Consider the following 20,656-nt stretch of genomic DNA (forward strand, 5'->3'; position numbering starts at 1 on the left):
GAAGTTAAAGCTTGGTTGCAAATGGGTCTTCCAAATGGACAATGACCCCAAGCATACTTCCAAAGTTGTGGCATAATGGCTTAATTACAACAAAGTCAAGGTATTGGAGTGGCCATCACAAAGCCCTGACCTCATACCTATAGGAAATCTGTGGGCAGAACTGAAAAAGCGTGTGCAAGCAAGGAGGCCTACAAACCTGACTCAGTTACACCAGCTCTGTCAGGAGGAACGTGCCAAAATTCACCCAATTTATTGTGGGAAGCTTGTGGAAGGCTACCCGAAACGTTTGACCCAAGTTAAACATTTTAAAGGCAATGTTACCAAATACTAATTGAGTGTATCTAAACTTCTGACCCACTGGGAATGTGATGAAAGAAATAAAAGCTGAAATAAATCCTTCTCTCTACTATTATTCTGACATTTCACATTCTTAAAATAAAGTGGTGATCCTAACTGACCTAAAACAGGGAATTTTTACTAGGATTAAATGTCAGGAATTGTGAAAACTGAGTTTAAGTGTATTTGACTAAGGTGCATGTAAACTTCCGACTTCAATTGTATACACACCCCTTTGGCCATATACCACACCCCCTTGATTATCGATCAAGGCCAGCAAAGGCCTTTTCTGTAGAGATTAAAATGTACTCCGTAGTAATTTTCTCTCTGATAACTGATATAAAGCATACTCTCACATGCCATTGTGACAAAGCATATTCACATTGCCCTCTAATAAGACTGCTTTACAGAATAAGCACACATTAACACCACAACTACTACCATCTGACTGTTTTCTAAAATTGGGGCACCGATGAGAACAAAATCATAGTTTAGAGTCACATACACCACAAATCCATGCATTCATACTGGCTTAAGGAATCCATAATTTTAAGATGTAATGTAATACAATTACTGCTACTAACTCTATGTTGCATATCTATGGCTATAACTATCCAATGTGACTTTAAGTTCACAGTCACTATCACATGATCAAAACGTCACCAACAGTGCACCGTTCCGGTTCCAGGCACATTTGGCATAACCTCATTGCTGTCACAAAACAGACTCTGTCATTCCTGACACACAAAAGACGCAGGGGACATTAACACAAATTATTCCTTCAGATGTGACATCAAAAGATATTTGTACCCTTCAATTATTTGGTCAATGAATCACTTGTTGTCATTGCTTAATATGTTATAATCCTCTTTAGTAAGTGGAGATGGAAGAGTTTTGGTTGCCTTTGAAATTAGAAGTTAAGACACAGATGAGTCATTCTTTGTGCATTTGTCAGAGCACATATTACTTTTGTCTTTCTGGAGAAAATGTAGTAATTTGATACCAAATAGAACACAGTTTGCTTCATGAATTCTTGGGCTTTCTCTAAGGTAAAGCCCACACTTGGTTTTGATACTTGAGTGCAGTCGATATATACCAGAGCTTGCCATGTAGTGTGTACGATTTCCCAAATGGGTAATTATCCGAAAATGCTATAATTCTAGATAAGAGGTATATGTTATATATGCAGGATAGATTCAAGCTCTTGGGTAAACAGCTCTCTGCTGGCCTGTCTATCTTCACAGGTAATGTCTTTGGAACATGGATGACATTAAAGCTTGACCGCTGAAAGTTGTTTGCAGTATTACATGTTTTACAAATGTTGTTTTCTTGGGATGCTTGCAGTGAAAGGAATTCTTTGATGCCTCTTTCTGAAATATGCCCTAGTTGAACTGTTCATTTTTTAACCTGGAGATTCATGGCTTTCTTGCACTGATTGCAATTTTGAGGGCATAAACTGTGAATATGGAGGAGATCATTGGCTAAGAAATGTGCAGGTAGCATTTCCTTCACGAAATATTCTATAATGTCACACATATCGCTGTTTTGAAGCCTCTGTCGAAGCAATGGTGCTGTTGTCTGTCCTGGTTTCACTGCATCCAACTGTGAAATGACTTTGCTGAATTGTTGATTTGGACTCATACTGTTTGTTTTAAGTCATATTTTGTGACATTCTTCGAAAGCAGATGTTTTCTTCAGAAATGTCACAACAGGAAAGGCTTTACGCTGATAGGGGAAATAGTTATATGTTGGAATAACATCAATATCTGAATCTGACTCACAGAAATGTACTTGCTCAGAGATTCTGTAAGGGCCCTCATTAAATAATTCATACAAATATATAACTCTTTCTGTGTCCTGAATGTTTGTAGATTCTATAGAGATCATCTCTATAGAGATCATCTTAATCTTAAAAGAGTCAAATATAACATGTGCCTTGGAGTGTCATTTTTTGGCATTAATCCCTGAATGACAGATTACTGAGCTCCATTTGTAGGTCAATCTCACATTATCAACTGCTGAAAGATCAATAAAGCAAGATGAGGATACAAGGTTTCACATTACAGTGGTGACTTTTGACCTTTCACGAGAAACATAAAAGTACAAGAATATCTGGAGTGCTGGTCCAAATAGTTTGTCTATTGAGTACGGCTGCACATCTACTGCATGTGTGTGATGCTTCTCCCTTTGCAATCATTTGCTTGAAAAGAATATCAAGCGTGCCTTTTATGTTTGGAAGTGAAATGCTAAACATTGAAGTTTCTAATAAGGAGAGATGTGCTGTGATCCATGGATCAGTCCAAAACCCAAGTCCAGGAAACCAACCTTTGGATTGGTTGTGACCGAGATGGGTTTAAGAAAATTATTGGAAGGCTATGGATAATCGTGGTAATATAAACCTATAGCAACATGTATTCTGCCCTTGAGTTGCGTTCCCATGCAAAACTAGACAGATAGCTAACAACTAAGTCTTCAATAAAACTCCCAAGGCGTGACTTTTCTTGAATGAATATATTGAAAACGTTTATGTTGTGAAACTGCAAAATACAGAAAAGAATATACTTTAGTATTCAATTCACACCGACAGTAGCTGTACATTATACATTTGAAGTTGCATAAATACAAAGCACGCGCTAAGGTACTATGCATCTGGCATGATGCCAAACCATATAGCTAATTGTTACTCATATGGTAATTGGCTCCTTTCATTACTCTAATAGTGTACAACCATTTATGTAGAATAACAAAGCATATTACACTAGGAACAGTAACAAACTACAGTATTGTATATTTTACAATTCGTTTGCATGACGCACGAGCAAAGTAATACAGCTAACGACATACATGAAAAGCATTGCAATTTGTGAGTAAATGCAACCAACATTGACATGTAAGCAACTCTATCAATAACAAGATTATAACCATTAGCTAAATGCTTGAATTGAACTTACAAACAAATATTTTCCAAGGCTGAAGCGTGACAAAAAATAACTACATTGAAAGACCTGCACCGTAGCGTTGTTTGTAGCTGCTTCTATGCGTGCAGAACAAATTCTCTACTTTCTGTTTGCGTAGTCTTTCTAAGTACCAGAAACATCCACTAGGGGGCAAATAACACCATTGCACACAATGAAAATCCAATTGAACCCTTGTAATAAAATAATCTGTTACCTTCTAACAGGATGGCAGCACACTCCCCGCCTGGTATAATGAAATTGTGCCACTATGAAATAAAACATATCAAGAAACAAATAATGCCCTTTCTATTTTTATCTTTTGTCTCTAGGATGCTTCAGAAAGAAGAACAACAATCTCTGAGATTGGTCTCAGAAACACCTTAGCAGCTCCTTGCTTGACAATTTTTAGTTCTACTTTCCTAACCTTTTTGTCACTACTGGGAAAGGTTTTTACCACAAGCCCGACTGGCCAGTCATTTCTGTGTGCCTGACTGTCTTTCAATAAGACAACATCTCCCACTTTTACATTTGGCTTTTCTGCTGTCCATTTTCTGCGTCTCTGCAGCGTTGTCAGGTATTCCGGTCTCCACCTTTTCCAAAAGGTGTCAGCGAGACACTGGACTTGCTTCCACTGTTTCCATTTCTCTTCTTTTTCTGTGGGAAGAGGGGCATCCCACTCACTCTGATCAGAAGAGAGTTCTCTGATTAAGGCTTTACCTTGCATTGTTATTGGAGCCACGAACCCAAGGGGGTCATAAAGACTATTCACTGTGGACAGGATGCCTCTCCGCGTAAAAGGCTTCTCATTGTGGGACACCTGGAATGAGAAGCTGTCTGTTTCCAGGTTCCAGGAAAGTCCCAGACTCCGTTGAAAGGGAAGAGGATCCACTCCTAGGTCCAGATCTTTTAAGTCTTTCGCACGGTCCTCCATAGGGAAGGCTTCCATAACTGTTTTGCTATTGGATGCAATCTTGTGTAGTTTCATGTTGGACTCCGCCAACATTGCTTGTGTTTTTCTTAGAATGTTGATAGCTTCTTCTGTAGTAGCTACTGATGTCAGACCATCATCGACGTAGAAGTTCCTCACTACATATTGCTTGGGTTCTGACCCGTGTTCCTTCTCACCCTGTAGCGCTGCTCGTCTCATGCAGTAGATGGCTACGGCTGGTGAAGGGCTGTTCCCAAATACATGCACTTTCATCCTGTACTCGGTTATGTTTCTATCTGGGTTGTTGTCTTCATACCAGAGAAACCTTAAGTAATCTCTGTGATCCTCACGTACACCAAAACAGTAAAACATTTGTTGCACATCTGCTGTTAGTGCAATGCAATCCTTGCGGAAACGCATTAGGACACCCAAGAGTGTGTTGTTTAAGTCTGGACCACTGAGCAGAACATCGTTAAGTGACACTCCTTGACACTTAGCACTGGAGTCAAATACTACTCGTATTTGTTCAGGCTTTTGTGGATGGTAAACACCAAATATGGGCAGATACCAACGTTCTTTGTCTCCCTCTAGTGGCTATGAAGGTTCGGCTTGGTCGTTATCCAGCATCTTTTGCATGAAGTCAATAAAGTGACGCTTCATGTCAGGCTTTTTGTCTAAAGTCCTGCGAAGTGATGTGAGACGGTTCATGGCCTGCTCCCTGTTATTAGGGAGGCGACGTCTAGTGGGGCGAAAGGGTAGTGGAGCCACCCAGTTGTTTCCATCATCCTGGAAAACCTGTTTGTCCATAATGTCCAAGAAGGCTTTGTCCTCCACTGATGGTGCCGGTTTATCATCGTCTTGTGTTTTGTCGAACACGGAACATCCCAGGCTGTCTGTGTTCACAGTTGTGATTGGATCTCTCGAGTGCACTGTAGAGGGAGAGATGTGTTTCTGAGCTACGCTGTTGTAGTTCTCTTTTACCTGGATGATGTCAGGGCAAGGGCTCAGATAGGATGTGCGACCATTTTGAAGTATGTTTGTCCTGAACACGTTAACATTGGCTGGTCGGTGAGCCGTTCCCAGACAGACCTCACCCACGATGACCCACCCAAGGTCGAGTCGCTGTGCATAAGGAGTGTCGTGGGGCCCATTGATTTGCTCTCGTACCTTGTGTACCCTTAAGATGTCTCGTCCTAAGAGCAGGAGGATGGGAGCGTCTGGGTCCACTGCTGGAATTTTGTCCATAACTGGTTGCAGGTTGGGATGATGATACGCAATGTCGGGGGAGGGAATCTCCATCCTATCGTCTGGCATCATATCACACTCTATCAGAGTCGGGAGAGTGAGCTGCATGTGTCCATCTATAGACTCCACCATGAAGTTGACGGCTCTCCTGCCCGAAGTCTCTGTTACCCCAGAACACGTCTTCATGGTGTATGGAGCAGAGTTGTCATTGATGTTGAAGAGACTGAAAAACTCTGTCTTGGCCAGAGATTTGTTACTCTGTTCATCAAGCACTACATACATTTTGACAGCTTTCTCTCTTTTCCCAGCCGGATAAGCTTTGACTAGGCATATTTTTGAACATGATCTTGGATTGACTGCCTCACCACAGATCTCTGTACACTTTGAGGTGACAGATAGAAGAGCATCGTCACCTTGCTCCCCACCATGCTCTTTCTCTGCTGTAGCGGTGTCTGTTATTGAAGGGGCTGGGCCTGGATGCAGAGCAGCAAGATGCCTGTCGCTGTCACACTCAGAGCACTTGATTGAAACCTTACAGTCTTTAGCTCTGTGCTGAGTTGACCCACAACATCGGAAACAAATGCCATTGTCTTTGAGATATGATTTGCGCTCATCTAGAGTTTTGTATCTAAACCCACGACACTTTTTAAGAGGATGAGGCTTGTTATGTATTGGACAGTGATGGTCAGGGTTTTCAACCTTTGTCTTACTGGGTTTGGTTTGGTGGTCTGAGGCCTCAGATGACACATCTGTCTTGTATACAGTCACAGGTGTCTTGCTGCTGTACCTGGCAGGTTTCTCACTTTTCATGGGCACCTGGTTAGTTGAGGTGTAGAGGGTGAAGCTGGGGTCATTTCTAATTTTCGCCTGATTCCTGATGAATCTCGAGAAGAACGAGAATGGTGGGAATGCTACCCGATAGTCCTCCTTATATTTGGATCCCTGTGCTATCCATTTTTCTTGTAAACTGAATGGAAGTTTCTCTACAATAGGGTTTACCCCCCGAGATGTGTCCAGATAAGCGAGGCCTGGAAGGTACCCTTCTACTTTAGCACACTCCAGTTCGAGAAGAATGTCACCTAGTTCTCTTAGTTTGTGATTGTCTTTGTTAGCCAGTTTTGGAAAATCCTCAATTTTCTTCAACAGTGCATTCTCGATCACTTCGGGTGTACCATAGCACTCTTCTAGTCGTTGCCAGACCATGTTAAGTCCTGCTGTTGCGTTGAAAATATGGACAGATCTAATTCTGTTTGCTTGCTCAGACGACTCTGCCCCTAGCCACTTGGTAATTAGATCTAACTCTTCCCCGGCTGATAAATTCAAGTCTCTGGTCGCATTGAGAAAGGATGCTTTCCATGCCCAATAATTTTCAGGACGATCATCAAACTTCAGGAGTCCGGAACTCACCATCTCACGGCGTAGGAGGTACTTGATGAGGTCTGGTGCCACTTGTGACTCAGGGAAGTTTTGTGTGTGTGACTGGAAGTGGGCTTGTTTTCCATTTCCACCATGCTGCTGTTCATTCCTTTTGAACGGAGAGTCTCTGCTTATGCTCCGTTGTTTGCTACTTTCTGGATTATGGCATGTAGCTGGGTCAACACTAAGCTCTTGTTTCTGCACTTCAAATGGAAGTTCAGCAAAGTAGGGCCTAGCATGTTGTTGCACATACTCACATGTACGTTGGACTGGACTTAAGGGCTGTGTCCCTGTGTCTAGTTCTTTGCGAAGCTCTCTGCGTTCTGCTTCTACAGCTTCTTCAAAGGCTGCAGCTTCAGCCAACGCAGCAGCAGCTGCTCTCTCAACTTGGAGAACATATAAACTTGCCTCGAGGTCAGCTTTTTGCTTCAACAAGCTGGCCTCTATTTCTGCCTTTTGTTTCATCACAGAAGCTTCCTTCTCAGCATAAGAGACTTGTGCGCGTGCTGCGTCCGCCTTGGCGCGTGCTTTGACGGCTGCAAAACTCACCGTTGAGGATCTGCTTGACTGTTTTGATGACCTTGATCTTGTAGATTGAGACTTGGTCCCAATGTGCTGAAGAGGCTCTTCCATCTCTCTCTGTTGAACACCTGACTCTGGTTGTTGCATCGTAGACTGTTGGTCTTCCCTAGGATAAGAGGCTTTGTTGGCTGATGAAGTAGAAACATAACCACCGTGTGCAGTTATTCTTGTGCTTGAGCCCGCTGTGATGATGTTTTTTCACTATTCTGCCCTTGAGTTGCGTTCCCATGCAAAACTAGACAGATAGCTAACAACTAAGTCTTCAATAAAACTCCCAAGGCGTGACTTTTCTTGAATGAATATATTGAAAACGTTTATGTTGTGAAACTGCAAAATACAGAAAAGAATATACTTTAGTATTCAATTCACACCGACAGTAGCTGTACATTATACATTTGAAGTTGCATAAATACAAAGCACGCGCTAAGGTACCATGCATCTGGCATGATGCCAAACCATATAGCTAATTGTTACTCATATGGTAATTGGCTCCTTTCATTACTCTAATAGTGTACAACCATTTATGTAGAATAACAAAGCATATTACACTAGGAACAGTAACAAACTACAGTATTGTATATTTTACAATTCGTTTGCATGACGCACGAGCAAAGTAATACAGCTAACGACATACATGAAAAGCATTGCAATTTGTGAGTAAATGCAACCAACATTGACATGTAAGCAACTCTATCAATAACAAGATTATAACCATTAGCTAAATGCTTGAATTGAACTTACAAACAAATATTTTCCAAGGCTGAAGCGTGACAAGAAATAACTACATTGAAAGACCTGCACCGTAGCGTTGTTTGTAGCTGCTTCTATGCGTGCAGAACAAATTCTCTACTTTCTGTTTGCGTAGTCTTTCTAAGTACCAGAAACATCCACTAGGGGGCAAATAACACCATTGCACACAATGAAAATCCAATTGAACCCTTGTAATAAAATAATCTGTTACCTTCTAACAGGATGGCAGCACAACATGATTTTACTTGGATACAACCTAAAAAATATTTGTCAGGCCAAGCGATTGAGCTGATGCATTAACCATTAGGTTAATCTAGGTCGTTAACAGGTATTCCAGTCCATTATTGTTTACATTGTGTCTTTGTCTTTGTTTACATTTTATTTCACACTGGAAGCAAACAAGGCAGTTTTCTCTCTACAAGCAAATATGTATGCCATGTACAGTCTATTACATTAAATAGGTCAATTGGGGGCTATGGAGGGCTATGGAGGCTATGGAGGCTACATTGGGGGCTATGGAGGGGGTGGAGAACGAAGTGTTGCTGGACATGTACGACACTGTCCCCCTCCAAAATTAACCATATTTGGTTAGTAGAGACCCTACTGAGTATTTTTCACCACACTTTAGCTGAGACAGGTAGAAACGTTTTCTCTTTACAGCCCAATATTCTCAACATACTAGTGTCAACAATTGTACTTTCATTATTGGTCTTAGAAAATATATTTTTTACATTTGTTTTCAGAAATGACATTGCAATTTCTTGTTGGCACAATAAAAGTGTCCATTGATTAAAATTCAATATAATTTGAATGAGTTATACACGTTGACATTTTTTCAAATGCGGGCTTTTATTTTGAATGTTTCTTACTTTGCCATACGAAAGTGACGTCATCGTCTGAGCTTCTGGCAAAAATACTAGTGCGTGTACTAATGTCAATACTATATTGACATAAACAGCGGCTGTTCGTGACCAAGCATATGTAAAGCAATTCTGCGTGAATATACGCAAAGGTAAGCAGATGAATCCAATATCGAATGTTGCCAGTTTGATCATATCCGTCGTGCGTGTGTAATACCGCACAGTGGTGCTTTGATGTTGTCAAAGGAGCCGGGCAACATTTTGCAATATGGAAACATTTTATCCATGCCAATGCCCTATGCAAGTATTCTACACAATGATTTACACCAATAACTTAACACAAAATAAAAATACAACAGAATATCGGAGCAAATACGCAACAATGTATTCGTGAGTTTTGGATTAAAATGGCAGGCGTAACATTGTGTACCATGTAGCATAATGGTCGTCTGCACATCAGCACAGTATCTCGACCATAGGCGCAGCGCACAATGTATAGCAGGAGCAGAAGACACGGTGCGATGTGTTTTTCTGGCTAGGCTACATATATTTGGTCCAGATCAAACTTTGGTCAGAACAAGTGTCTTTAAAAAAAGATATGTATTTTTATTTTTATTGAGAAATATCAACAAACAAAAGAGGAATAGTCACATGAAAACAAGCTTACATACTATTTACATTGCCAGGAATCCTAAACAATATTCATATTCATTAATAATACAACACGTTTTAATTGCCTTTTTGTTTTTCATTTTAGTTAAAGTAGTGCCATATTGTTTAAATTAATTTATAAAGTGGGGAAAAGTTCGGTTTTGAATTAAACCATTTGCATTTGTGAATTTGAAATTTACCTAGTATTATTGGCAGTTGAAATAAATATACTACATCTTTATGTCAGAATTTATTTATTGGTATTTTAAACTTTTCAAGAAATCCTCCATATGAGAGTAGATATCCATCCTCATTCAGTAACTGACCAACCAAAATAATTTTATTCTCAAACCAGTTACGAAAAAAAAGAGACTTATTTTTAAATCGTATATCTTTGTTGTTCCATAGACAGTACATGAGGGGGAAAATTGTGTTTATACGCTAACATCTAAGCTAAAATTGCCTGCTTATGGAATTTGGCCAATTTTACTGGGATTTATAATCAAAATTATATTGAAGCAAAAATTCTAAACCACCAACAGAGTCAAATAAATACTTAGGGAAGACATTCCAAATACTGTTCTGGTTCTTAAACTTTGGAATCCAATTTATTTTAAAAGTATTATTTAGAGTATTGAAATCTAAAACCTCAAGACCTCCTTGTACTTGGGTATTAGTGAGAATATCTTTCCATAGACAGTGAGGCGTGTTCCTCCAAATGAAATGATAAAGAATCTTATCTAAGTCCTTTACAATTTTAGGGGATAAGTCAAGTGATAACGAGACATAAACCGATCTGGATAACCCTTCAGCTTTGGACAATAAAACCCGACCGTATAACTAAATATCTCTTAGCAACCAGAGGTTCAATTTCTTCTTTGTTTTCTCAATAATGGGGTTAAAGTTTAGTTCACTCCTTTGTTTTTCATCCTTGCATATAAAAATTCAAAGATAAGTAACCTTATCTTTAATTCGGATACCATATACTTCCTGTAAAACACAATCCTTGAGTGGAAATAAGACTGACTTTTTGATATAAATGTTCAAACCCGAAACTAAGGAAAAGTCTTCAATACAGGAAACCTCATTCCTGTCTCTCAAAAATATGGTGGTATCATCAGCCAGTTGACATAGTTTAAATTCATTGCCAAGTGCTGAAACACCTTGAAAATTCCCTTTCTTGATATGAAGAGCCATACTTTGAGTAACCAATACAAATAAAAATGGACTAATTGGGCAGCCCTGCCAAATGCCACGGCCTGAACAAGGGTCTTTTGTTTGACAGTAATTGTTTCAAACACGCATGAATTACATAAACGGTGCACACTTGATAAGAGTTTTTGGGGAGTTGGTGTAAACTGGTCTAAACAAAACAAAATAATCTATGTAAAAATGGAATAGGAGAATGGTATCCTTTATACAATATAAAATGGCTTTAAAACCTGTCATGACATAGGCAGGTACCTTGTTATAGTACAAAAGTAGTATAAAACAATTTGTGTAAACTGACCATAACTACCATGTAAATATCAAATGAATATGTGGCATGAGTTTTCACTACCAACCACACCTACTTATTAGATCTTACATGTTTTATTCACAGAAAGCTCTAGTGATGGGGAAAGCACACTCCCACTTGTCGAAGGGGAAAGACGACCGCGGCAGTCAGAGTGGCCTGACGACTGGTCCAGAGTACATAGATACACAGAGTGAAGAGGATGGAAATAATGGAGATGTGTCTCAGTTCCCCTATGTGGAATTTACTGGCAGAGACAGTGTCACATGCCCCACATGCCAGGGCACTGGCAGAATACCACGGGGTAAGGGGATAAACACGAAACAAATACATTCCTACACAGTAATAAACATGAACCCTCATTCACTGACACAATACACACCTACATCTGTAGTAAAACTGTCCCTCATGAGCTGCTAATAATTTAGCCTCATTTGCATTTTGACTTGATATTCAAACAAGAATGCAAAACCAGAAACGAGGCTACCTAGAAACACTGACTTCCAACATCAATTGAAAATGGAAAAGACACAAGTTGAACCAATATCAGTTTCCTCTGTAAATGGCTTTGTCATCACGTCTCTAATGCAGGCCAAGAGAACCAGCTTGTGGCCCTGATTCCATACAGTGACCAGAGGCTCCAGCCAAGGAGAACGTAAGTCTCATCTCACTCAGCCAGGCGTCTCTTTATTGAAAGCTGTGCAATTGAATGATTCAACTGTGGTTGACTGTGGTCTATATCCAACTCTTTTAATGGCGCTTCCTCCCTTTCTCTTGCAGAAAGCTTTATGTCACTGTGTCCGTGTCTCTTTGCCTTCTGCTGTCTGGCCTGGCGGTGTTTTTCCTGTTCCCTCGTTCTATCGACGTCTCCTATGTGGGCGTGAAGTCTGCATTCGTCTCCTATGACCAGGACAAACGGATTGTCTATCTCAATATCACGGTAAGCTCCTCGCTCTGGTGTTAGTTGTCCTTCGTGTGTTTCCATCTCAGGGTTGACATGGATTCAAATCAAATTGGATTTTGTCACGTGCTTCGTAAACAATGGGTGTAGACTAACAGTGAAATGCGTACAAACTGGCCGTTCCCAACAATGCAGAGAGAAAAATCGAAAAAGAATAAAACAACAATAACACGAGGAATAAATACACCATGAGTAACAATAACTTGGCTATATACACGGAGTACCAGTACTGAGTCAATGATAACTTGGCTATATACACGGAGTACCAGTACTGAGTCAATGATAACTTGGCTATATACACGGGGTACCAGTACTGAGTGAATGTACAGAGCTATGAGGTAATTGAGGTAGATATGTACATATAGTTAGGGGTAAAGTGACTAGGATAGATAATAAACAGTAGCAGCAGCGTATGTGATGAGTCAAAAGAGAGTCCTGGTTATTATTTGATTAACAATGTAGCAGTCTCAAGGCTTGGGGGGTAGAAGCTGTTCGGGGTCCTGTTGGTTCCAGACTTGGTGCATCGGTACCGCCTGCCGTGTGGTAGCAGAGAAAACAGTCTATGATTTGGGTGGCTGGAGTCTTTTACCATTTTTAGGGTCTTCTCTTACACCGCCTGGTTCGGAGGGTCTGGATGGCAGGGAGCTTGGCCCCAGTGATGTACTGGGCCGTATGCACACTACCCTCTGTAGCACCTTGCGGTCGTATGCCAAGCAGTTGCCAGACCAAGTGGTGATGCTTTCAATGGTACACCTGGATAACTTTTTGAAGATCTGAGGGCCCATGCCAAATCTTTCCAGCCTACTGGGGGAGAGGTGTTGTCGTGCCTTTTTCACAACTGTGTTGGTGTGTGTGGACCATGTTAATTCCTTACTGATGTGGACACAGAGGAACTTGAAGCTCTCGACCCGCTCCACTATAGCCCTGTCAATATGGATGTGGGCGTGCTCAGCACTCTGTTTCCTGTAGTCCACAATCAGCTCCTTTGTCTTGCTGACGTTGAGGGAGAGGTTGTTGTCACTGAGGAGATGATCAGGCCTACCACCATTGTGTCGTTAGCAAACTTAATGATGGTGTTGGAGACGTGCGGTCATGCAGTCGTTGATGAACAGGGAGTACAGGAGGGAAATAAGCACGCAGCCCCGAGGGGCCCCGTGTTGAGGGTCAACGTGGTGGATGTGTTGTCTACCCTCAACACCTGGGAAATACTTATTTTTTTAAAACCTGGGGGCGGCCCGTCAGGAAGTCCAGGATCCAGTTACAGAGGGAGGTGTTCAGTCCCAGGGTCTTGAGCTTAGTGATGATCCTGGAGGGCACTATGGTGTTGAACGCTGAGCTGTAGCCGATGAACAGTATTCTCGCATAGGTGTTCTTCTTGTCCAGGTGGAAGAAGGCAGTGTGGAGTGCAATAGAGATTCCGTCATCTGTGGATCTGTTGGGGCGGTATGCAAATTGGAGTGGGTTCAACGTAATGACACTCTTTCCAACAACTGTTGTGCCGTATGGCTTTTCTTCTAGAACACTCTGAACATCACCAATAACAACTACTACGCTGTATCCCTGACCAACATCACAGCCCAAGTGCAGTTCTCTAAGACGGTGATTGGGAAGGCCCGTATTAGCAATGTGATGACCATCATACCACTGGATAAGCAGCAGGTGGGTCTTTATCATGTGCATTTTAGAGTAACATGCCTTGGTGTAACGGCTTGTTATAAACATATTACAGTGTATGACGTGTGCATGAAAGTTGCACTTTGAAGTGCTTTTCTATCCCTCGACACAGCAGCTCATTGTTCCACCCGCTTTGCTGCAAAATCTAGCAACAAAATCAGGCAACATTGATAATGAACCTTGTTGTTGTTGTTGAATCCACTAGAACACCTGTCCCTGTTCTGAGGGCATCAGTAGAAGCAAGGATGGAATAAGGATGGCATTTTTGGACTGTTTCCCTCAAAAGTGACTCATTACTTAGTTAGCACTCAACTGCCCTGTTCAATATGGGAGATGGATAACTTCTGCATTACAACATATTGCTTATTTCAGATTGACTACACGGTTCCCACAGTCATTGCTGATGAGATGAGTTATATGTTGTAAGTATTTATTGTAAGTGTTTCACAGCTAACTACATTTTATTGTGTGGTTGACAGTACAAATCGTAACATTTCTGTAATACATGTTTTGTGTTTGCAGCGACTATTGCACCCTGCAGTCCATAAAGGTTCACAACATTGTGGTCATGATGCAGTAAGTACACGGTGCATTCGGAAACTATTCAGACCACTTCCCTTTTTCAACGTTTTGTTACGTTACAGCCTTATTCTGAAATGTGTCCCCAAACATTTCTTGCTCATCAATCTACACACAATACCCCATAATAACAAAGTAAAAACATTCTTTTTTTTAAAACAACAACTGAAAAACCTTATTTATATAGGTATTCTGACCCTTTGCTATGAGACTCAAAATTGAGCTCAGGTGCATCCTGTTTCCAGTGATCATCCTTGAGATGTTTCTACAACTTGATTGGAGTCCACCTGTGGTAAAAAACAATATAATTGGACATGATTTGTAAAGGCACACACCTGTCTATATAAGGTTCCACAGTTGACAGTGCATGTCAGAGCAAAAACCAAGCCATGAGGTCGAAGGAATTGTCCGTAGAGCTCCAAGACAGGATTGTGTCGAGGCACAGATCTGGGAAGGATACCAAAACATTTCTGCAGCATTGGCGTTCCCCAAGAACACAGTCACCTCCATCATTCTTCAATGGAAAAAGTTTGGGAACCACCAAGACTCTTCCTAGAGCTGTCCACCCGGCCAAACTGAGCAATCGGGGGAGAAGGGCCTTGTTCAGGGAGATGACCAAGAACCGATGGTCACTCTGACAAAGCTCCAGACTAGTCATCTCTGTGGAGATGGGAGAACCTTCCAAAAGGACAACCATCTCTGCAGCACTCCACCAATCAGGCCTTTATGGTAGAGTGGTCAGACTGAATCCACTCCTCATTAAAAGGCACATGAAAGCCCACTTGGAGTTTGCCAAAAGGCACCTTAAGACTCTCAGACCATGAGAAACAAGATTCTCTGGTCTGATGAAACCCAGATTGAAATCTTTAGCCTGAATGTCAAGCGTCACATCTGGAAGAAACCTGGCACCGTCTCTACGTGAAGCATGGTGGTGGCAGCATCATGCTGTGGGGATGTTTTTCAGGGACTGGGAGACTAGTCAGGATCAAGGGAAAGAGGAACAGAGCAAAGTACGGTGAGATCCTTGAATGTAACCTGCTTCAGAGCGCTCGGGACAAGTCTTTGAATGTCCTTGAGTGGCTCAGCCAGAGTCCGGACTTGAACCTAATCGAACATCTCTGAAGAGACTTGAAAATAGCTCTGCAGCGACGCTCCACATCCAACCTGGCAAAGCTTGAGAGGATCTGCAGACAAGAATGGGAAAAATTCCCTAAATACAGGTGTGCTAAGATTGTAGCGTCATACCCAAGAAGACTCAAGTCTGTAATCACTGACAAAGGTACTCAAACAAAGTACTGAGTAAAGGGTCTGAATACTTGTGTAAATGTGATATTTCATTAGTATTATATATATATATATATATTTGCAGAAATGTCTAAAAGCCTGTTTTTGCTTTGTCATTATGGGGAATTGTGTGTAGATTGATGAGGGGAAAAAAATATTTTATACATTTATTATAAAGCTGTAATGTAACAAAATGTGGAAAAAGTCAAGGGGTCTGAGCACTTTCTGTATGCATTGTACCTTTTCAAATATTTCTACTAATACATTGAGTTTACACATGTTACCGTACCTACTCTTATTTATTTTGTCCAACCTCACACGCCCATGTGGGCAGCCATTTTGGGGAAACTGACTACTGTCTATTGACTGGTTTTCAGGGTGACTGTGACCACATCCTACTTCGGGCACTCGGAGCAGGTCTCCCAGGAGATGTACCAGTATGTGGACTGTGGGGGCAACACCACCTCACTGCATGGACATGTGAAGATGTATCAGTAAGGCAGTAAAAACACAGCCATAATGGAAGCCCGTCGATCTAAAGGTCGACAAAAGGGTTTTACGGAGTTCCTTTGGGCACACGTCTACTGTAGAATAGGAGGAACCATGTCTCAGAGAAAGTGATGTTAGCGAGGTGCCAATATACCGTTTCATGAGGGTTTGATAATGTCGCAGGTAGAAAGCCTCTCGTGCAAATTCTTCCTAATAGAATGATCCAATCCAATGTGTGCAGGCATTTGAGATAAAGATGCACTCAAGCTTTGTATGGGAAACGTAATCATCAGAAAGTATTTATATGGCAGAGTTGTTGATGTCATTTAGTCTGTACCACTAATCTTCCCAGACCACTAGGTATGGGACATGCAATACAAATAATAGGACAGCATCCATTTTGATTATCAGCACCACTAATCACCCCAAACCACTTTTTGATGGCCTTTTTTTCCCAGTCTTTTTTATACCAGCCATTTTGTTTTCTTCAATGATTGTTTTGTACATAATGGTACTTACTTCCTGATGTGTGTCGTTACACTTACAATTTCATTGGAATGATAGTTAGATTTACATCTAATTCTGAGGTGACATATCATGTCGGGGTGATGTCAGAGTAATTATGATTACTACGGACCTTAATTAGATTGCAACATTTAGGTATTTTAATGAGAGGAATCTTGTATTTTTATATCATTCAAATACAGTACCTATAACTATTAGATGTGTTGTTTATGATGTGAATTACTCTTTAATTGTAAACCTCTATGAATTGTTTGTTTTAATGGGAATGTTACGTGTTTTTTTCTAACTTGAGTAGTAGACGACTACCTATTTTGAAATATGATATTACATAAATACCCTCAATGGTGTTGTAAAATTAGGTTTTTATTTTATCTTTGAAAATTGATTTTAAGAGGTTATTTTGTCTTTACATTTTTTGTTTTATGCCCTTTGCCGCTTTTAATTCGTCATAGTTTATCACTGAAATTTGCAAGTTAATTGTGAGTTTTGAGATTGTGTTCATTTCGGAGATTATTAAATGCCAGGATACTGTAAGTATCCATTTGTTATATTCCTTGAACATTTGTTATAGCTTTAAAGTATTTTCTGCATGTACAAAAGACTGAAATGAGGACAATAAAAATGGCCAATATAAAATATCAGATGCTTACATTGTTTAAATGATCTGATATACTCTATGGAGGAATTACTCCGTGGAGGAACAATCACACTATATACTGTTGGATATGTCAAAGTGCCATATTATGTCCCAAATCATCCAAGAAGAAAACTTTCATCAGTTTAAAGTCCGTTCTGAATCCTCACTGAGGTACGTTGACTGTGTACTACTGTGTAATTGTGGATACTGTCCATGTAAGCCACTGCCAGTCATACAGTACATGTAACAATGTTTTTTCCTTGCATGAAACTGGGAATATTTTGAGGTTTTTGTTTGGTGCATTTATTGATAGTTTGTAGTTGGAGAATTCAAAGGTTGGAGAAATGTGCAATACCAATCACTATCACAGGGTGGCGCCTAATTTAACAAAATTAATTTAGAAATTAGTAAGTGTTGGATGAAAATATAGTTTCTGTAATGACCAATCACCATATGCACAGGTTTGCATAAAAACCTTACCGTACTCGCTATTGAAGTCCAAGTAATTAACAACACAATGCATGCTATTCATGTGTAAAACACACCAAGTCCAATATTTAGCATCTTAAAAATAGCATGACGTTACATTTAAAGTCACACAGAATAGACAGGCTTAGGTATGTATGACAGGGTGCTCTAGTGAACAAATGTACTTTTATTCTAAATGGACAGTATACAGCATGCGTTTGCTTCCAGATGCTCACCGGTGCTTGAGGTCTCCAGTGTGTACCGGTATGCTCACATCTGTTGATGTCGTTAAAACGGCAGTTGACTTCTTCCATCCACCATTCAGGTCAGGGACTTGGAGCGGTTCCTAATTAACCAGGGCCCAGTTTCCCAAAAGCATCTTAAAGCGATAGTTCACCCAAATTACAAAAAATTACACATTGGTTTCCTTACCCTGTAAGCAGTCTATGGAAAAGGTATGACAGCAATCCACGATTTAGTTTAGTTTCACTGGCACTGTTTCCACATGCTAACGTTCTAGCATCTGTGGCACAAGTCCCATTCAAGTCATGGGACCAACATTAGCATTTTTCACGCACCATGTCCAAATCATCTGAAAGTATCTGAAATTGATTGTAAAAGCTCAACAAAGTAAATTATAGATGTTTTGAACATGATGCGCAAAAATGCTAATGTCGTTCCATTGACTTCAATGGGATTCATGCCTCAATGGTTTACCAAAACCAATGTTACTAAAGTTTCACCTGAAAACACGTTAGTTACCGACTGCCTCAGACCAGTCGTAGAAAGCTAAGTGAGTCGTTAAATGCTTTTTTGCCCTTCCGCGTCACTTTATACACAGACGATCTCCACTAAACATACAGTAAGGATGTTTGTACACCTCTGTGACCACAAAGTTCAACAGAAATACAAAATTGCCAATGGCTTTGCAATTGTTACAAGAAGCAGAGGATAAAAATATTCTTCAAATGAAAACCGAGATGACTGCATTAAAATGTAAATACGGTATAGGCTTCATAGGCCTATGTATTTCAATCATATTGAAATCAAGTTCATGTTCAATCAATTGAGTTCTATTCAATTTTTTTTGCCTCAATATATCTGATGATGTGTAACAACATGTTCGTTACCCGTCAACTTAAGTTCCATCCATATCGGGAAACCGGGTCCAAACACAGACAAAATGCAGTCACGTGCTGTGCTCACTGGCACCATTTATGACCACCAACTCTGAGGGAGATTGAGTTTTACTGTATTCAGAGTGTATTGAAACTAATGGCCACGATTCTGAGCTATTTGTAATGGTGTGCACGCTACTGTGCTTCCTCAGCATGATACAAGACATCTGGAAAATAAAGTAGACTGTGTGAGGATGTGAATCTGGTTTCAGACTTCTGGGTTAAGCAGTTGCAATATGCAATGTTCACAAAATTGAGTTTTTGCGGAAATATGGTTGTTCTTCAGGGAGAAAATGTGCAAATGGTGAAAGTAACGTGATGCTTTTACAGCTATTGAGGAAGTACATTAACCCAGGGATGTATGGATGCCAGGGCATGGGTTCATGTCTCAGGGATGTATGGATGCCAGTGTATGGGCTCATGTTTCAGGGATGTAGCCTAGACAAACAACAAGTGTGTGAAATAATTATCTAAATACAATTGTGTTTCTACAAACAACCCTAAATATCATAGCACACCGAAAAGGACATTTAGATATCAGTGTAAGGTAGGCTAGGAAGTTAGAAAGGGGAGCAGACTAGACTATGGTTGGTTGTGTAAATGTCATCTTTACCCCATAGATCATATATACTTTCCCTTTTCCAGATGTAAGGAAATGACTTTTCCAGGTGCGCTGTCGATGGACTTCCATTACAGAGAAATCCAACAAAACATTTATGTTCTACCTCTAGCCTATTCTCCCTTCCATGATCAAATCAAATGTTATTTGTCACATGTGCCGGATACAACAGTGTCGAGGTAAATGGTGTCGAGGTAATTGAGGTAATATGTACATGTAGGTAGAGTTATTAAACTGACTATGTATAGATAACAGAGAGTAGCAGCAGCGTAGAATTGGGGGAGGGAAATAGTCTGGGTAGCCATTTGATTAGCTGTACAGGAAGGAGTCTTATGGCTTGGGGGTAGAAGCTGTTTAGAAGCCTCTTGGATCTAGACCTGGCGCTCCGGTTCCGCTTACCGTGCGGTAGTAGAGAGAACAGTCTATGACTAGGGTGGCTTTGTCTTTGACAATTTTTAGGGCCTTCCTCTGACACCGCCTGGTATAGAGGTCCAGGATGGCAGGAAGCTTGGCCCCGGTGATGTACTAGGCCATACGCACTGCCCTCTGTAGTGCCGAACAGTTGCCATACCAGGCCATGATGCAGACCCGTCAGGATGCTCTCGATGGTGCAGCTGTAAAACCTTTTGAGGATCTGAGCATGGCATGGGTCATGCCAAATATTTTCAGTCTCCTGAGGGGGAATAGGTTTTGTCGTGCCCTCTTCACGACTGTCTTGTTGTGCTTGGATCATGTTAGTTTGTTGGTGATGTGGACACAAAGGAACTTGAAGCTCTCAACCTGCTCCACTACAGCCCCATCGATGAGAATGGGGGAGTGCTCGGTCCTCCTTGTCCTGTAGTCCACAATCATCTCCTTTGTCTTGATCACGTTGAGGGAGAGGTTGTTGTCCTTGCACCACACGGTCAGGTCTCTGACCTCCTCCCTATAGGCTGTCTTATCGTTTTCGTGAACAGGCCTATCACTGTTGTGTGGATCAGCGTGGCGGATGTGTTGTTACC

The 20,656-nt window shown here is 40.9% G+C and overlaps 2 protein-coding genes across 2 annotated transcripts; one reads left to right on the forward strand and one right to left on the reverse strand.

The window, feature by feature from the left end:
• Positions 1 to 2,770: 2,770 nt before the first annotated feature.
• LOC139392971 (uncharacterized) lies at positions 2,771 to 8,323 on the reverse strand. Its single transcript, XM_071141282.1, has 2 exons — positions 8,206 to 8,323; positions 2,771 to 7,791 (listed from the first exon to the last, which is right to left on the reverse strand). The coding sequence occupies exon 2, from the start codon at positions 7,549 to 7,551 to the stop codon at positions 4,816 to 4,818; it is 2,736 nt and encodes a 911-aa protein (XP_070997383.1). The 5' UTR covers positions 7,552 to 7,791; positions 8,206 to 8,323; the 3' UTR covers positions 2,771 to 4,815.
• A 734-nt stretch (positions 8,324 to 9,057) lies between these two features.
• Positions 9,058 to 17,389, forward strand: LOC139392982 (transmembrane protein 106B-like). The gene is made up of 8 exons (XM_071141293.1): positions 9,058 to 9,226; positions 11,329 to 11,545; positions 11,833 to 11,896; positions 12,022 to 12,181; positions 13,721 to 13,861; positions 14,249 to 14,298; positions 14,399 to 14,452; positions 16,117 to 17,389. The coding sequence occupies exons 2-8, from the start codon at positions 11,341 to 11,343 to the stop codon at positions 16,235 to 16,237; spliced, it is 795 nt and encodes a 264-aa protein (XP_070997394.1). The 5' UTR covers positions 9,058 to 9,226; positions 11,329 to 11,340; the 3' UTR covers positions 16,238 to 17,389.
• The last annotated feature ends 3,267 nt before the right edge of the window (positions 17,390 to 20,656 follow it).

This window comes from Oncorhynchus clarkii, chromosome 3 (genome assembly GCF_045791955.1).
Source record: "Oncorhynchus clarkii lewisi isolate Uvic-CL-2024 chromosome 3, UVic_Ocla_1.0, whole genome shotgun sequence".
Taxonomy (NCBI): domain Eukaryota; kingdom Metazoa; phylum Chordata; class Actinopteri; order Salmoniformes; family Salmonidae; genus Oncorhynchus; species Oncorhynchus clarkii.

What these genes read in the sequence shown, in the direction of transcription:
- LOC139392971 (XM_071141282.1), bottom strand. Translation starts at nt 7,551, where the DNA reads ATGCAACAACCAGAGTCAGGTGTTCAACAGAGAGAGATGGAAGAGCCT.
- LOC139392982 (XM_071141293.1), top strand. Translation starts at nt 11,341, where the DNA reads ATGGGGAAAGCACACTCCCACTTGTCGAAGGGGAAAGACGACCGCGGC. An exon ending in AGGCTCCAGCCAAGGAGAAC is followed by an intron (nt 11,897 to 12,021) that starts GTAAGTCTCATC and finishes TTTCTCTTGCAG; the next exon opens with AAAGCTTTATGTCACTGTGT. An exon ending in AACATTGTGGTCATGATGCA is followed by an intron (nt 14,453 to 16,116) that starts GTAAGTACACGG and finishes ACTGGTTTTCAG; the next exon opens with GGTGACTGTGACCACATCCT.